Genomic DNA, 12,997 nt, shown 5'->3' on the forward strand with positions numbered 1-12,997 from the left:
GGTCGAGCCTCAGGGAGGGTGCAGAGGGCAGCTCGCAGATCGCCACCACCCTGTTTCTCAGATTCTGCATAGCCCTGGTGCTGCACGGGGTCCCTGCCCTCCACACTGCGAGTCACCACAAGGTGCCGGGAGGGTGTGCGTGTCACCTTGGCTCCCAGGGATGTGCTGCTTCTCTGGCTGTGGGGTTGTGACCTGTGATGGGGCCAGCGGTTCGCTGCTGGGATGGCAGGCTTGTTGGCTACATTGCCTCAGCGGGAAGAACGTTCCTGACACAGAAGCCCGTGCTGGGGACAGTAGACGAAAAGACGGCCCAGAGGTTCCGATTTCTGCGCTACAACTCCGACTTTGTTGACTCGTTACCCAAACTAGCGCTGCTTTGTTTAAGCCGGTTTGGGTTTCACTTACAGTCGAAAGACTTGAGTGACGGGGTCTTGGTTACATGGTGTATGACACTATCTACTCGGTGCTGTGGTTTGCTTCTCTGTTTTGTTGTTTGGAGGTCGTTCTGATCCCCAGGACTCCCAGTGACACTGGAAGCGGGGCGAAGCAAGGCCCCGTCATGGGGCGGGAGAGCCTTCCGGGCCTTACTACATTGGGTGTCCTCTGGTCACGTTTTTGGGAACCTGTCCCACCCTGCCTCGAGGCGCGTCCGCACTCTGCAGAATGGCAGTGACCGCCATCCAGGTTAGAGGTGTGGTCACCAGATTTGAAGAGGGGGGTGGCGCATGCGGTCAGGTTTTCAGGTGCTGCCCTCACGTTTTTGGGCACTCCTTTGCCCTAAAGGTGGGGCTGGGGCCCCTTCCCTTGAGTGGGCTGCACAGGTGCCTCCTTTGGGACGGCGTGGCGTGCAGGTCTGTGGTCCCGAGTCGCAGGCACTGTGCTGGCCTTCCCGTCCAGTGCCCGCGTCATCCCCTCGGGGGCGTCCTCACTGCTGGGAGGACTTGAGGAGCACCTGACTGTGGTGGGGGGCCACCTGGTTCAGGCTGTGCCCTGGGGATGCGTCCAGGCCTCCTCTCTGAGCGACCTGAGCTGTGTTCCTCCAGTGGAGCTGCTAGGGACTGCTGAGACACAGGATCTGAGCCAGAGTGGCTGCTGATGTAGACCCAGAGCAGCAGTCCAGGCGGCCGGAGGCTCAAGGTGGTGAAGCCCTCTGGTCGCGCCGCTGGCCCCACCTGCCTTCTGGCTCCTAGGGCACCTGGCGTCGGGTGGCGGGCCGCTCAGGGGTGCGTGAGAAAGCACAGGTTCTTGCAGGGCTGGCCTGCAGACATTGGGTGTCTTTCTTCCCCGGGGGCTCCCGTGAAGCATCACTCCTGAGCAGTTACGCGATGCCTGCGCACAGAGTTGGGGAGGGAAGCCTTGTTTGTTCTGGAGTGAGAAGTACTTTGGTGGAGCAGTTTTTCCTATTTTGGATAGCTGAGAATGCTGTTTCATCCAGCGAAGAGGTTTTAACTTTGACCCTTTAGTGTTAACTTGGCCTGACTCTCAATGACCTGTTTCCCTTAACGTCTTTGTTTCTTTCTTTTTTTTTTTTTTAATATTTTTATTTATTTCTGGGAGAGAGAGAGAGAGACAGCGTGAGCAAGGAAGGGTCAGAGAGAGAGGGAGACACAGACTCTGAAACAGGCTCCAGGCTCCGAGCTGGCAGTCAGCACAGAGCCCGACGCGGGGCTCGAACCCACGAACCGCGAGATCATGACCTGAGCGAAAGTCGGCGCTCAACCGACTAAGCCACCCAGGCGCCCCTTAACGTCTTTGTTTCTTGAAGATGTACTCTCTCCCCTTCAAGAATCCCTTCTATTGTGGGAAATGTGGCGTGTGGGCGTATTGCCGGTTCCTGCCAGCGGCTGTCACTCTCCAGCCCCCACGGCTCCAGACTCCGAAGCCCAGAGGTTTATCCTCCTGGCTGAGTGTTAGCTGCGGAGAGGACGTTGCTGTGCCCCGAGGGCTGTTGATGCCAGGGCCCCGGCTAGTGCAGAGCTTTGGGCTGGGCCACGCCTGTCCCCTTCAGAGGGGCGGCCACCCTCACAGGCTCCGCCAGCCTCTGCTCAGGGCTGGGGCGCGTCCGTGTGCTCCCGCGGCCCAGGGGAAGGCTTGGCGGGGCTGAGTTAGACCAAGGAGTCGGAAAATCGTGTGACAAATGGGACAGTTCTAGATCTGGTCAGCATTTGCTCTTAGAACTCGTGCCTTTGAAACCGGTTTACTTCACAGCAGTATTCTGTTGGCTAAGGCTTTCCTCAGAACCACTGAGGCCCCGCCTGACACACCCTCCCCTGTTGGGTACAGGTCTGTGTCTTCGGGAGCCCTCGCATGTGTACACAGGGGGCGGGGGTCACTTTCCTGGCACTGCCCTGCCAGGTGGACGCTGGTGGCATTTGCTTGACTTGTGTGACACAGCCTCATCTCTCTGTAGAGGCGAGCCTCCCTGAATCTGGTGTGTGTGACCCTGGGAGTCAGACTGGAATATGCTTAGAGGACTAGCAAAGGGGCAGGGAGGGCGAATCTGGCCCGATCGCCCCGTCTCGGGGGGTATGTGTTAGCCCTGCTGGTGACATCACGGGCGTATTTCTGGGGTTAGTGGTAGCGGGGTGGGGCGGGTGCTCGGAGGAGCGGGTTTGTCCGGGCCTCTGCCGGGTGGGCGGCCGGCCTCTCGGGCCAGATGGTGGCCTCCTGACACATGTGGCGCACCCCCTCCCTCTGCTGTCGGCCTCCAGCTGCAGAGCTCCACACCTGTGAGCGCCAGTTGTCCCTCCTTCCGGGAGCCCTTCCGGACCGCGTGGGGCGGGCGCTGGTGGAGCGGGCTGTCGGCGGCCACCGCCCTTCGGAGGCTGTGTGCTTCCCTCGCCCGATGGTGGGCCAGGCGCTCCCCCTTTTCCTCGTCCCCGTTGTCCACCGGGAGCCTGGGGCTGGTGTGCGGCTCCCGTGCAGAGGGGTGGTCCCTCTGCGGCCTCGCAGCTCCTTCCCTTGCTCTCCCCCTCCAGCCCTAACGTGGCCCCCTCCCAGCTGACGGTCCTCCTGTAGGTGGGGCCCTGTGTTGGGGGCTCTTGCGGGCAGGCCAGTGGTGTTTCCCTTCCTCCTAGGTGGGGAAGATGGCACCCAGGCCGTGCAGGGACCCTCCACGGGGGCCCTCCATGCCCTTCCTCCAGGTTAGCTGCGGGGCTGCAGGGCCCGGTCGGCCTGGGGCACGTGTGCCGCCCAGACCGACTGCTTCTCATCCAGCTCCTGTTCGTGCAAAGCGACCGGCGTGCACTGTGGTCCCGTGTGTCCTGTGGACACTGCGGCTCCCACCACGTGCTTGCGCTCTGTCCGGTCTTCGGCCCAGCCTTTCCTTTCTCTCAGGGTTCTCTGCGGGTTGTTCTGTGTTCGGGGACACCCGGGGCTGGCCGAGGTTGAGAAGAAGCCTGGAGTCTTCGTTGGTAGCTTTTGGTGTCCCCTGACTTAGCGATGCCCTTTCATTGATGTAGCTGAATTTAACCCCGTGTGGGCCCCCCAGTGGGGGGTGGGGCCGGGTCCCCCGGAGCAGCAGAGGGCCCGGCTCTGCCCCGCCGGCGCTGCTGGTCCCCGTGGCCGTCCGGCCGTGCTGTCCTGTGCTGCCTGCTTCGGGGGCTGGGGGATAGTGTTTATGCTGATACTTCTAGGAGGATCCCAGCAGTGCCCCGCTTTGACCAAATTGAGAATGTTATATCCCGGGCTACCATCTTTTTGGTATTTGGTATTTTTCCCTACTAAAGGAGGAGGTAATTAACTATCTTAATTGCCTTTATCTAATGGAATAGTTTAATTATTTAATGCTTTTTGTGGTGGAGAAAGCCACAGCTTTCTTCCTTGATGTGGTGGTTGTTGGTAGACGTGTGGTGCCGTCTGAGCTCCTTATGGGGGCTGCAGCCTAAGGGAGCCCCGCTTCCTTGCCCATCCCGAGATGGGACCCGAGGTGTAGAGGAGAGCTGTGTGTAGCGGGGCTGCGGCTGCGGCTGCCCCCTCCGTGTGCCCGAGTCCAGGCTGGGGAGGACGGCTCTCCCGGCTGCATGCTGTGTCGGAAGGTTCCCAGAAGCCCCTTCTGGGTGGGGAGGCGGGACTCCCGGGCCGAGTGTCTCGATTTAGTATCCTTTCCTTCCTGTTGCAAGGAGGCCTCTTTCCCTAGGCAGGCCCTTTGGCAGGGGTGCTGTGGTGGCCGTATCGGGCGGCACTCCCCCTGCTGCCGAGGCCATCTGTCTCTCTGTGTGAGCCCCGCTAACAGCAGCTGCCCACACCCCTCCCCCGCTCTGCCACCTGTGCCGCTTGGATTCTGTGATTGTTGCCCACTGCGTTAAGAACGGGCTCAGGTGAAGGTGACCGTGGTTTCCCCTGAGAGTTGACTGTGAAAAGGCATCAGATAGTTAGTTCAGTGTAGGGCAGACCGCACAGGGAATGGCCGTTCTCCGGCAGCGTTCCCACATGGTGCTGGCCGTCTGGGACAGCGAGAGGGAGCACAGGGCAGCAGGTGTGCCAGCGCCCTGAGCAGACCCCCGTGCGGGCTGGGGGGCCGTCCTTCCTCTTGTGTGCCGGTGTGTTTCCCCCGTAAGCCTCGGGGTGCCGCAGTGTCCATGCTGTCAAGGTGAACAGGTGAGCGGGAGGGCGGGCTAGGCTGTCAGAAGCAGCATCTTCAAGGGTGGGAATTCTGGGCGGGTACCTGGGCAGTGTGATGGAGTAGGGTCCTTGCCGGTGCAGAGAGGTGGAGGGTGGTGCCCCAGGGTGCGTGGTGTGGGCGCCTGCACCCCCTTCTCCGATGGTCTGTGAGGCCTCTGCTCCTGGGCACCCCCAGGCATCGAGGAAGCTTTTTTTCTTGGTAGCTGTGTTTTAGAAAACCGTTTTCTTTGGTAGAATGTAGTTATTGATGGGTCAGTGTTCCAGGAAACCTTAAGCTTGGTGAGCAAGACTCAGGTTTTGAAATCTGTCGCCTCTCCAACATGTGAGACATTTGCACTTGCTGCTTTGTGTCATCATCCGTATGTTTTTCCTTCCCGTTTTAGGGATGAGAAAGCAGAGGCCGGGGAGGGCTTCCATACGTTGTGGGGGCAGCCTCTGCGAGGGGAAGGGTGGCTGTCCTTGCTGAGGGCACCGGCTCTGCGGACAGTGCTTCTGTGCTGTCGCTTGGAACGCACCACTCACCTCTGTCCTCTCTCTCTGGCGTTCATGTTGGCTTCCTGTCACTATGGTATTGGTTTTAGGTAAAATATTAAGTATCACCAAATTTAGTATTTTTAGGGGGAAACAGGACTATTTTACTTCAAGAATATTGGATTCTGCTATACATTTAATTCACTTAAATGTGAAAATGAGGGTGAGTGTTTGGTGATCTGCTTGTGCAAGGTCTCTGGGATATGGAGTGTTCCTCCTCATTGTGAGTATGGTCATGGTCCCTGAGGGGCAGGGCGCCTGCTGGGGAGAGGAGTCACACCTTCCGTGTCCCCCTGGTAGCATGGCACGGCACCACATGGAGAGTGTTAACGTTCTGGGTCAGGGTTCCTCAGAGATGCTAATTTAATTGGCCTGGGATTTGGCTGAGTATGTTTTCTAAATCCCTGGAGAACGGCCTCTCTTGAGAACCTCTGCTTCCACTGCAACCTGAGGAAAAATGGACCCTGGTGTTGGCTTCCTTCCTCCCGCTCCTGACCCCGGCCAGGCGCGGCTGCTGCTCTTTGAGAGACATGGGTAGGCCCCGAGGTGGGGCTGGTGTCCTTATGCACTCAGTGCCTCTGGACGACTGAGTGGGGAGGTGGCCTGGCCCTTTCCTGCATGTGGGCTGACTTGTGCTGAGAGACTTCCACAGAAGCTTTAATGAGACTTTGCTCTTGTTCCCATAAGTACAAACTCTCCTCTGTAAGTTTTTTTTGTTATTGAATAGTTTCTTAACTCAGGAAATAGTCTTTTTTTAGAGATGGACTTTAGTCAGAACATTTCATGGATTCAGAATGTGTGGTGTTCACAGCGGCAAGCGTTTGTCTCCTGTCATTGTGTAGTTTCCTGTGAAGAAATGCAGCACATCTGTGAATCCACTTAAGTTGTGATGTCACATGGAAGCCCATTGGTGGGTAAGTTCAGCCAACCAGGCGCTTCCTGGTATCCAAATAAGAAAGATAGATAGTTCTGGAATAACAGGAAACTTCAGCTTTCAACATCCTGTTTTTCTGGGTTTTGTGACTCGCTGCCTTACCACAATGAAGGTTAGTAGACCTTTTTATGTTGAATTCTTCTCATAGAGTATTACATATTTAATTTTCCTTTCTCTAAGGAAAATTAGAGACCTGCAGATTTGCTACTCCTTCATTTTTACAAAGGAACGTTGATGTTCAACACATAAGCTTATTAGGCCTGTTGAGGTTGATGCTTTTGATTTTCTTAAAAAAAAAAAAAAGGCAACTAGCATATTAAAAAAAAGTAGGTAGATGTGTCTGCCTAGATATTTCTCATTTGATTTGGAATTTCCGAAATCTCACAAATGAATTCTATTTGGTGTTGTATAAGCGGATTCTAAAGACCTCTGTTGTAAGGGGTGCTTTTCACAGGAAGGGTCTGGTGTGAAATCGATTTATTTTGTACGTCAGCTGAGGGAGAAATGGTGCCAGTGACCGTCCAGGATGCTTAGATGCGGTCACACGTGGGCGTTAGGCTCTGTTCACTTTCTTTCAGCTTTTAGAAAAGCGAGCTGTGTGTTTGGCTCCTCCCTTGATGCCATGATTTGGTGGCCTCCTTTCTCGAAGTTCTTGGGTTTTTGTTTGTTTTTGTTTTGTTTCTTTGCTTATGTTTCAGTAAGCCTACCTCATGATTTTTACTCCTTTCAGAAATTAAAGGCAGAAGACCATTAACTGAGGAATTTTGAGGAAGGCAGCAATTAGATTTGGAAAGGCTTCTCTGAGCCACTCTTTGTGTGAACGTCCCTCATAGCGACATTTAGTACCACAGGGTGGATGGGTGGATTGGCTGGTACGCTTCTCCATTCAGCAGACATCGGAGTTTTTACCGTGTGCCGGCTGTCTTGCTAGATGTTGGGTGTTGTAAACTCTGGTTTTGTAGGTTTTCCACCGTAGGGCGGCTACACACGTGGGACATGAAGTTGTCCTTGAGGTGAGTGCCCTGGGAGAGCCGGCTCAGGGCGCCTGACCTAGTCTGGTGTGGAAGTGTGGCCAGGAGCACTGTGGGGAGTTAGGGGCCGGGGGGGCCGGGAGGCAGGAAGGAGAGGGGTTCCTGGCAGGATGTGTGAGGTGGAGGAGAGGAGGGTGGAGGGAAGAGGTGGCCAGGCCCTCCTCCTGGTCCTCCTTCCTGGAATGGCTGGTGACGTCTGGTCACTTTGGCCCTAGTGCGAGGACTTAAGGCTGTTAACACGGTTTACATTTGGGTCTCTAAATACATCTTAGTTATTGACATCCTGAAAGAAACATTTTCATGTTTCTGGCACAGTGGTAGGTGGTTTGAGTATTACAGTCATGTGTGGCGGTTGCCTGACCATCAGAGGTTGTGTGCAGCGTCTGGGAGTGCGATCTGTGTGTGCCTGTGCGCACACTTGCAGACCAGCTGTACAGTATGTGGGCACGCAGGTGTGCTCTTCCGGCTTCTGTGTGCGCGCCTGCGTGCTGGGAGCGGCTCTGCCGTGTGCCGGGTCTGTTTGGAGGAGATGCGGACTAGACCGTCGCGGTCAGGCCTCTGCAGTGCCTGGAGAGCGGAGGTGTCCCTGGAGCTACCTGTCTGTCCCCCTTCCAGAATCCACTTCTGTCTTCCCTCCCTCTTGCTGTCCGCCTGTTTCTCTCGCTGTGGTTGGCTGTGGAGTGGACTTGGGGCTGGGACGGGATCTAGAAGCCAGCCCAGTAGCTGATGGGGCCTCTACCCCGTGTTGCCGAGGGGGTCGGGCCAGGTGGGGAGCTGGCCGTGAGGACGCCGGTCTCCTGCCCCGCGTCAGAGCGTGCCTGCCCCGGGAGCTCCGGCTGGCCCCTGCCCCCTGTAGGCCGGGCTGCGTCTTGAGGACGCACTCAGCTGTGGTCCTCCCACTGCCGCGAGAACTTGTTTGTCCTGCAGCCGACCTAGAAGACCCTACTAACTTGTTTAATTTTTCCTTTCAGACGTTTGATGCAAATGATTTGTATCAGGGGCAGAATTTTAACAAGGTCCTCAGTTCCTTAGTGACTCTAAACAAAGTAACAGCAGGTAAGAACTTTTTATTGAACTTGAGGGGGTGGGAAGACCAAGGGGCAAAAACACGTGCTTTTCTTTTTGGTTTGCAAGGCAGAAATGCGCATTCTAGAATTAAAAAAAAATCTATCATGTTACATTTTTGGTTTAATAATTTTTGCTGTGATTTTTTTTTCTTATTAGATCAGTCTTGGTCTTAGGGCTTCTGGTGGAGAGCAGGTGTTTTCCTCTCTGCGGGCAGAGAGCTTGCTGCCTGCAGCCTTCGCAGAGGAGCAAGGCGTTTCGTGTGCCCAGACTCCTGGGCTGTCTGGGAGCTAGAAGCTCTGTTTTAAGTGTCTTCTGATGAAAGCTCACATCTAGGGAGCAGATGCGGTGACAGTATGTCAGGTGTGACCATGACGAGGAAGCAGCCAGTGAGATGGCCCTAAAGTAAACCCCTGCCTGGGCCAGGCTTTCTGCGGGCTGTGAGGGGGCCTGGGGTGTGGGTCCTGCCGTGTTGTGAGCCTGGGCCCGCCCTCAGTGCAGGAGTGAGTGGAGCTGAGGACACCGTGTGCTGCTCTTCCGGGCTCCCAGGTACAGGGGGGCCAGGATAGCTTCTGTGCAGGTTTCTTGGAGGGGGGCCCTGCCTGCCCCGAGCACAGAGAAGTTCTGTCTTCCGAGAGCTGCGTGGGTCTAAAAGGACTTAGTGGCTCTTTTGTCTTAAAGTCATTTTAATTTTTCCATTTACTTCTACGCATTTTTAGTTTCAGGCTTATGGGAGAAAGTTAGACCTTGAGGTCTTTTGATAAGAACCCTCAAGTGTGTTTTGTGAGGGGCTCTTGTCTGGGTCTTCCTGGCCCTTCAGGTGGGGGTGGGTGGGGCGGGACAGGGTCAGAGCACCGTGGGCTGTAGTCCCAGCTCAGCGGTGCTCGGGGCTCAGGGACGCGGGTGCCCCCTCCTAGAACGTGCGTGCTGGGATGGCTGGCTGGGTGCCGCCGCCCCTGCCTGCACGGGGTTGGCGGGGGCACGGGAGGCACTTCCCGGAGCACCTGTCCCTGCCCCCCAACCCCCCCCATCCCCGGGCAGGGCTTTTGATGTGGCTGCGTTTTCCCAGCCTGTCTGTGTGGTTGGAAGTTGAAAACCTCCTAGGGCTGTGAGATGGAGTATCTGGGGAATTCGCTCAGTTGATACGATAGGACCTTCTGTGAGTAAGTGTGGGAATGTCGGTGAGGATCTAAATCCAGGAGGAGGGAGAGAGACCAGGCCAGAGAAGGGAAGGGGATACAAAGATGGGCGTAGTTAGAATCTCCTACCACTTGATGTACTGCAAACAGAAGTTGTGGCACTTTGTAAAGGTTGTTAGGCAGCGATGCTGCCTTCTCTGGTCCCACGTTGTAAAAGAGCTGGCGTGACTGCGAACACGCAGGCTAGAAGATTATGTAATGGTGGGGGATACAGTGATGCAAACACGTGGAACAGGTCCCTGGAATTGAAGGGAAGAAACCGACGCTGAGCGGCACGGTGTGTCTCCTTGCCACGTGGGGCCTGTCTGCCAGCGGCCCGTAGTAACCATCTGTGTCTCCGGGCCCCACGGGAGCGTGTGAGGGCTGACGGACGTCTCCGTGGCAGACGGGACAAGAATGGCAGGTAGAGATGACACGCACACATGGTGCTTTACTGCGACCCCGCTGCTTCGGGGCACCCTTCTCCGGCAGCTGTTAGGGGGCAGGAGGGCCGCTCGGCCTTTGCCCCTGTGTGCCGCTCTTGCTGTACTTGAGGACCAGGTGCAAGTTGGGGAGGCGCTGGGGCCGCCTGTGATCCGCGCCCTCGGGCATGTGCTCCTCGTCACAGAACGTGGCCTCGGTCCATCGCTCCCAGGCACGTTACCGTCGCTTCTCCCTCCTCCTCATGCAGCAGTGGTGCTCCTTACTCCCGGAGTCAGATGTCCTTTCCGGAAACCTGTTTGGAAGTTAGGAAATCAGCGGTGCTCTTCAGCGTGGACGTGGTTTCTCAGCTGGAAAGAGTTTGTGCTCTTGTTTGGGCTAGAGTTTAAATTTCGTTCCTGAGGTCCGTGTGCCGGAAATGACCCTGTCTTTTTAGACCCCCTTTTAGATTCACTTTTAAATGAGTGAGAAGAGTCTGTTACTATTTTCCCTTCATGTCTGCCACTAGAAGACCCTTGTGTTCTCCAGATGTGTTGATAAATAACTTGTTTTTTAACTGGACAGAAGAAGGACAGATGACGGGAAGTAAGAGATGTCCTAAGACTCCTTCATTGCGCTAAATGTTCCCTTGAAAGGTGGAGTCGGGCGACAGCGGGCGGGGGTGAGGGGACAGCGCGCAGCCACTGGCGGCGGGAATCTCTGTGAAATGCCCTTGAGGAGCTGGTTTTGTGCTTGAGTCCTAAGGCCTATCCCCACCTGTGGTGGAAAACGCTGGCAATTCCCCACAGCCTGAAGCAGGACCTGAGAGTTACAGGGGCCTTTGCAGGTGCTTGGGTGGGGATTCAAGACTGGGCTGTTACGGCTCTTGTGGCACTGCGTTTCCAGACACCAGCGTCCGTGGAGCCGGGCGGGGAGCCCAGGGAGGCAACCGCTCTCCACGCGCACGGCCTGCTCAGCTCTCGGAGAACTAGACCCCCCAGCCTGCGTGCCTCAACAGCAGGTGGAAATCCGGGCCTTCCTGTGGGAACTTCAGACCTGCAGTTAACAGAAATTTCTATAAGACCCTACGTAAGCCAGCCCCAACAAATCTGCCAGAAAAATGGGAACTGGAGATCATGTTTAAGGATATTTTCACAGGTGGCTCCCCACATATATAGTGCTTTAGGAAATTGCTAGGTGCGCGGATCTTGGTCTCGTGATTTCCCTGGAAAACTTCTTCGTGGCCTCGTTTGTCTTTTTAGTCAACTCACTTCTAAGAAGTGGGTTGCTAACATTTACTTGTTGGTTGGCCTAAGTCTCTGCTCCTGAAAAGATTCTGGGAGAGCACTAAGCCCCTTAGGATCTGTTCCATCCAGCCACCTTGAAGGAAGGTGTGGCCGCCTGCCTGCTGAAGGGGTCCTCCGCTGCGAGGCCTCCAGCCAGAGTGCTCCGCAGTGAGGCTTCCAGCTAAAGGCTGTCAGGGGATTTTTCTCTTGGTTTAAAGGAAGAGTCTTTTGTTGTAAAATGATTCCTGCTGCCTGTGGCCCGATTTGAAGCTCCTTCCTGGGGGAGTGGGTGGGCAGGGACGGTGTGCCGGGGCCGAGTCCTGGCCGCTGCTCTGACTTCGAGAGGCTTGTTTCTTCCACGGGAAGGGAGGGCATTGAAAACAGCCACAAAACCTTGAAGAGCTGTGAAGAATCTATGAGGGAGGGGCGGCTGAGTCGTTCTCTTGAGTCCTGTTCTGGAGCGTTCCATTCTGGAGCGCGTGCACGGCGTCTGCGTGGTGGGCGGGCCGCCCTCCTGCGTAAATGGGCCGCTCTGTTGCCTTGGCCGGACGTCCCCCGGGGGCTGCCCCAGTTTAGAGTCCGCTGTGCTGCCAGAGTGCGTGGTTTGCAGCGTCTCAGCTCGTTCTTCTCTGTGCACGACCTTTGCAGACATCGGCCTGGGAAGTGACTCCGTGTGTGCCCGGCCCTCATCTCATCGGATAAAGTCTTTTGACTCCCTGGGAGCCCAGCCTTCGCACAGTCGGACTTCAAAACTGTTCCAGGGCCAGTATCGCAGTTTGGTAAGTGTGAGGGAGTTGGTTTTCGGAGGCTGCGGGGGGAAGGAGCGTGTGCAGGCGTGTCCAGAAAGGTACTTGTGCCCCTGGACAGGGTGCTGCACAGGCAGAGGCTGCTTCGGTTCTGTTCCCACTGTTCCTTGATTGGGGTGTGGCATCTGCTCGTCACCCGGTTTTCCGGATGTTTACACTTGACTGCTTTGGAGAGATTTGTATATTTTGGGGGTTATATTTAAGATTCCTAAATCTGTTAATCTAGAGGGATTTAACACTTTAAAGCATTTCCCTGGTCCTGTGTAATACGGTATTTTTCTGCTGTGTGCACACGTACAGATGTATGGGAATAACATTTGTGCGTGTGAAAGTACTTAGAAGTGGGAAGAAGAAAGGGCTAACGGCTGAAGAATCGAAAGGTGGTCTCTCTCCTACCAGAGGTGTGGCTTAGGCTGCCTGCCGGAGTCAGGATGTGATTGGTAAAGGAGGGGCTCCCTGGTCGTGGCTGCTGGTGAAGGGGGTGAGGACTGGGGGCGCATGGCTGTGCTGGGAAGTGAGGAAAAGTCCAGGTGCAGGATGTTAGGATCCGGGCTGTGAGCAGAGCACTCGGGGTGCAGCCGTGAGAGGCTGGAGAGAGATGTGGCACAGTGTGGACTGGGGGCCGAGGGCCGATGCTGGGAGGCCGCCGCGGGTGTCGCTCTGGAGCCGCCCCGAGCCCTCCTGTGAGCTAACGGGTGATGGCACTTTGTTCGATTAGCTAGTTGCGTGACTTCGCTTTCATGTGATGTTTTAGTAAACTTGTGTTAAAGCCCAGCGGTCCTGCTGCATGAGTCGAAAGAGAACCCGACTCTTGAGTGTTTGGGGATCACCGCTGTCTTACCTGCTCCCACACAGGGGTTTTGTTAAGTAAGCTCATGGCTGGCTTAAATACATTGGTTAGAGTTGCATTTTGCGGAGGGAATTTGAGTTTCATTCAAGGAGGGTTAAAAAGGAAGCTACAGAGGGAATGAAAGTTTTCCATGTTCCTGAACTTTTTGCACACAAGCGAATTCCCTGCTGTTTATCTCTTTTTCCTTAGAGAAGCCCCATTGCCGTTTCTGACCTGGTGTACGGTGCACTTGGGCCACAGTTGTGTCTGCCCTGTTTCAGGTGCTGTTCCTGA

At 55.7% G+C, this 12,997-nt stretch overlaps 1 protein-coding gene across 3 annotated transcripts in view; it reads left to right on the top strand.

Annotated features, from left to right (window-relative positions):
- ARHGEF7 (Rho guanine nucleotide exchange factor 7) overlaps positions 1–12,997 on the top strand; it is a 129,741-nt gene that overhangs the window by 48,963 nt on the left and 67,781 nt on the right. For all 3 annotated transcript variants that reach the window (XM_039226669.1, XM_039226670.1, XM_039226668.1), the window contains 2 exons: positions 8,091–8,175; positions 11,717–11,847. In XM_039226669.1, the coding sequence (XP_039082600.1) occupies positions 8,091–8,175; positions 11,717–11,847 (216 nt within the window). The remainder of the gene's footprint in view (positions 1–8,090; positions 8,176–11,716; positions 11,848–12,997) is intronic.

Source organism: Hyaena hyaena, unplaced genomic scaffold (assembly GCF_003009895.1).
Source record: "Hyaena hyaena isolate Hyena2069 unplaced genomic scaffold, ASM300989v1 scaffold_22, whole genome shotgun sequence".
Lineage (NCBI taxonomy): Eukaryota > Metazoa > Chordata > Mammalia > Carnivora > Hyaenidae > Hyaena > Hyaena hyaena.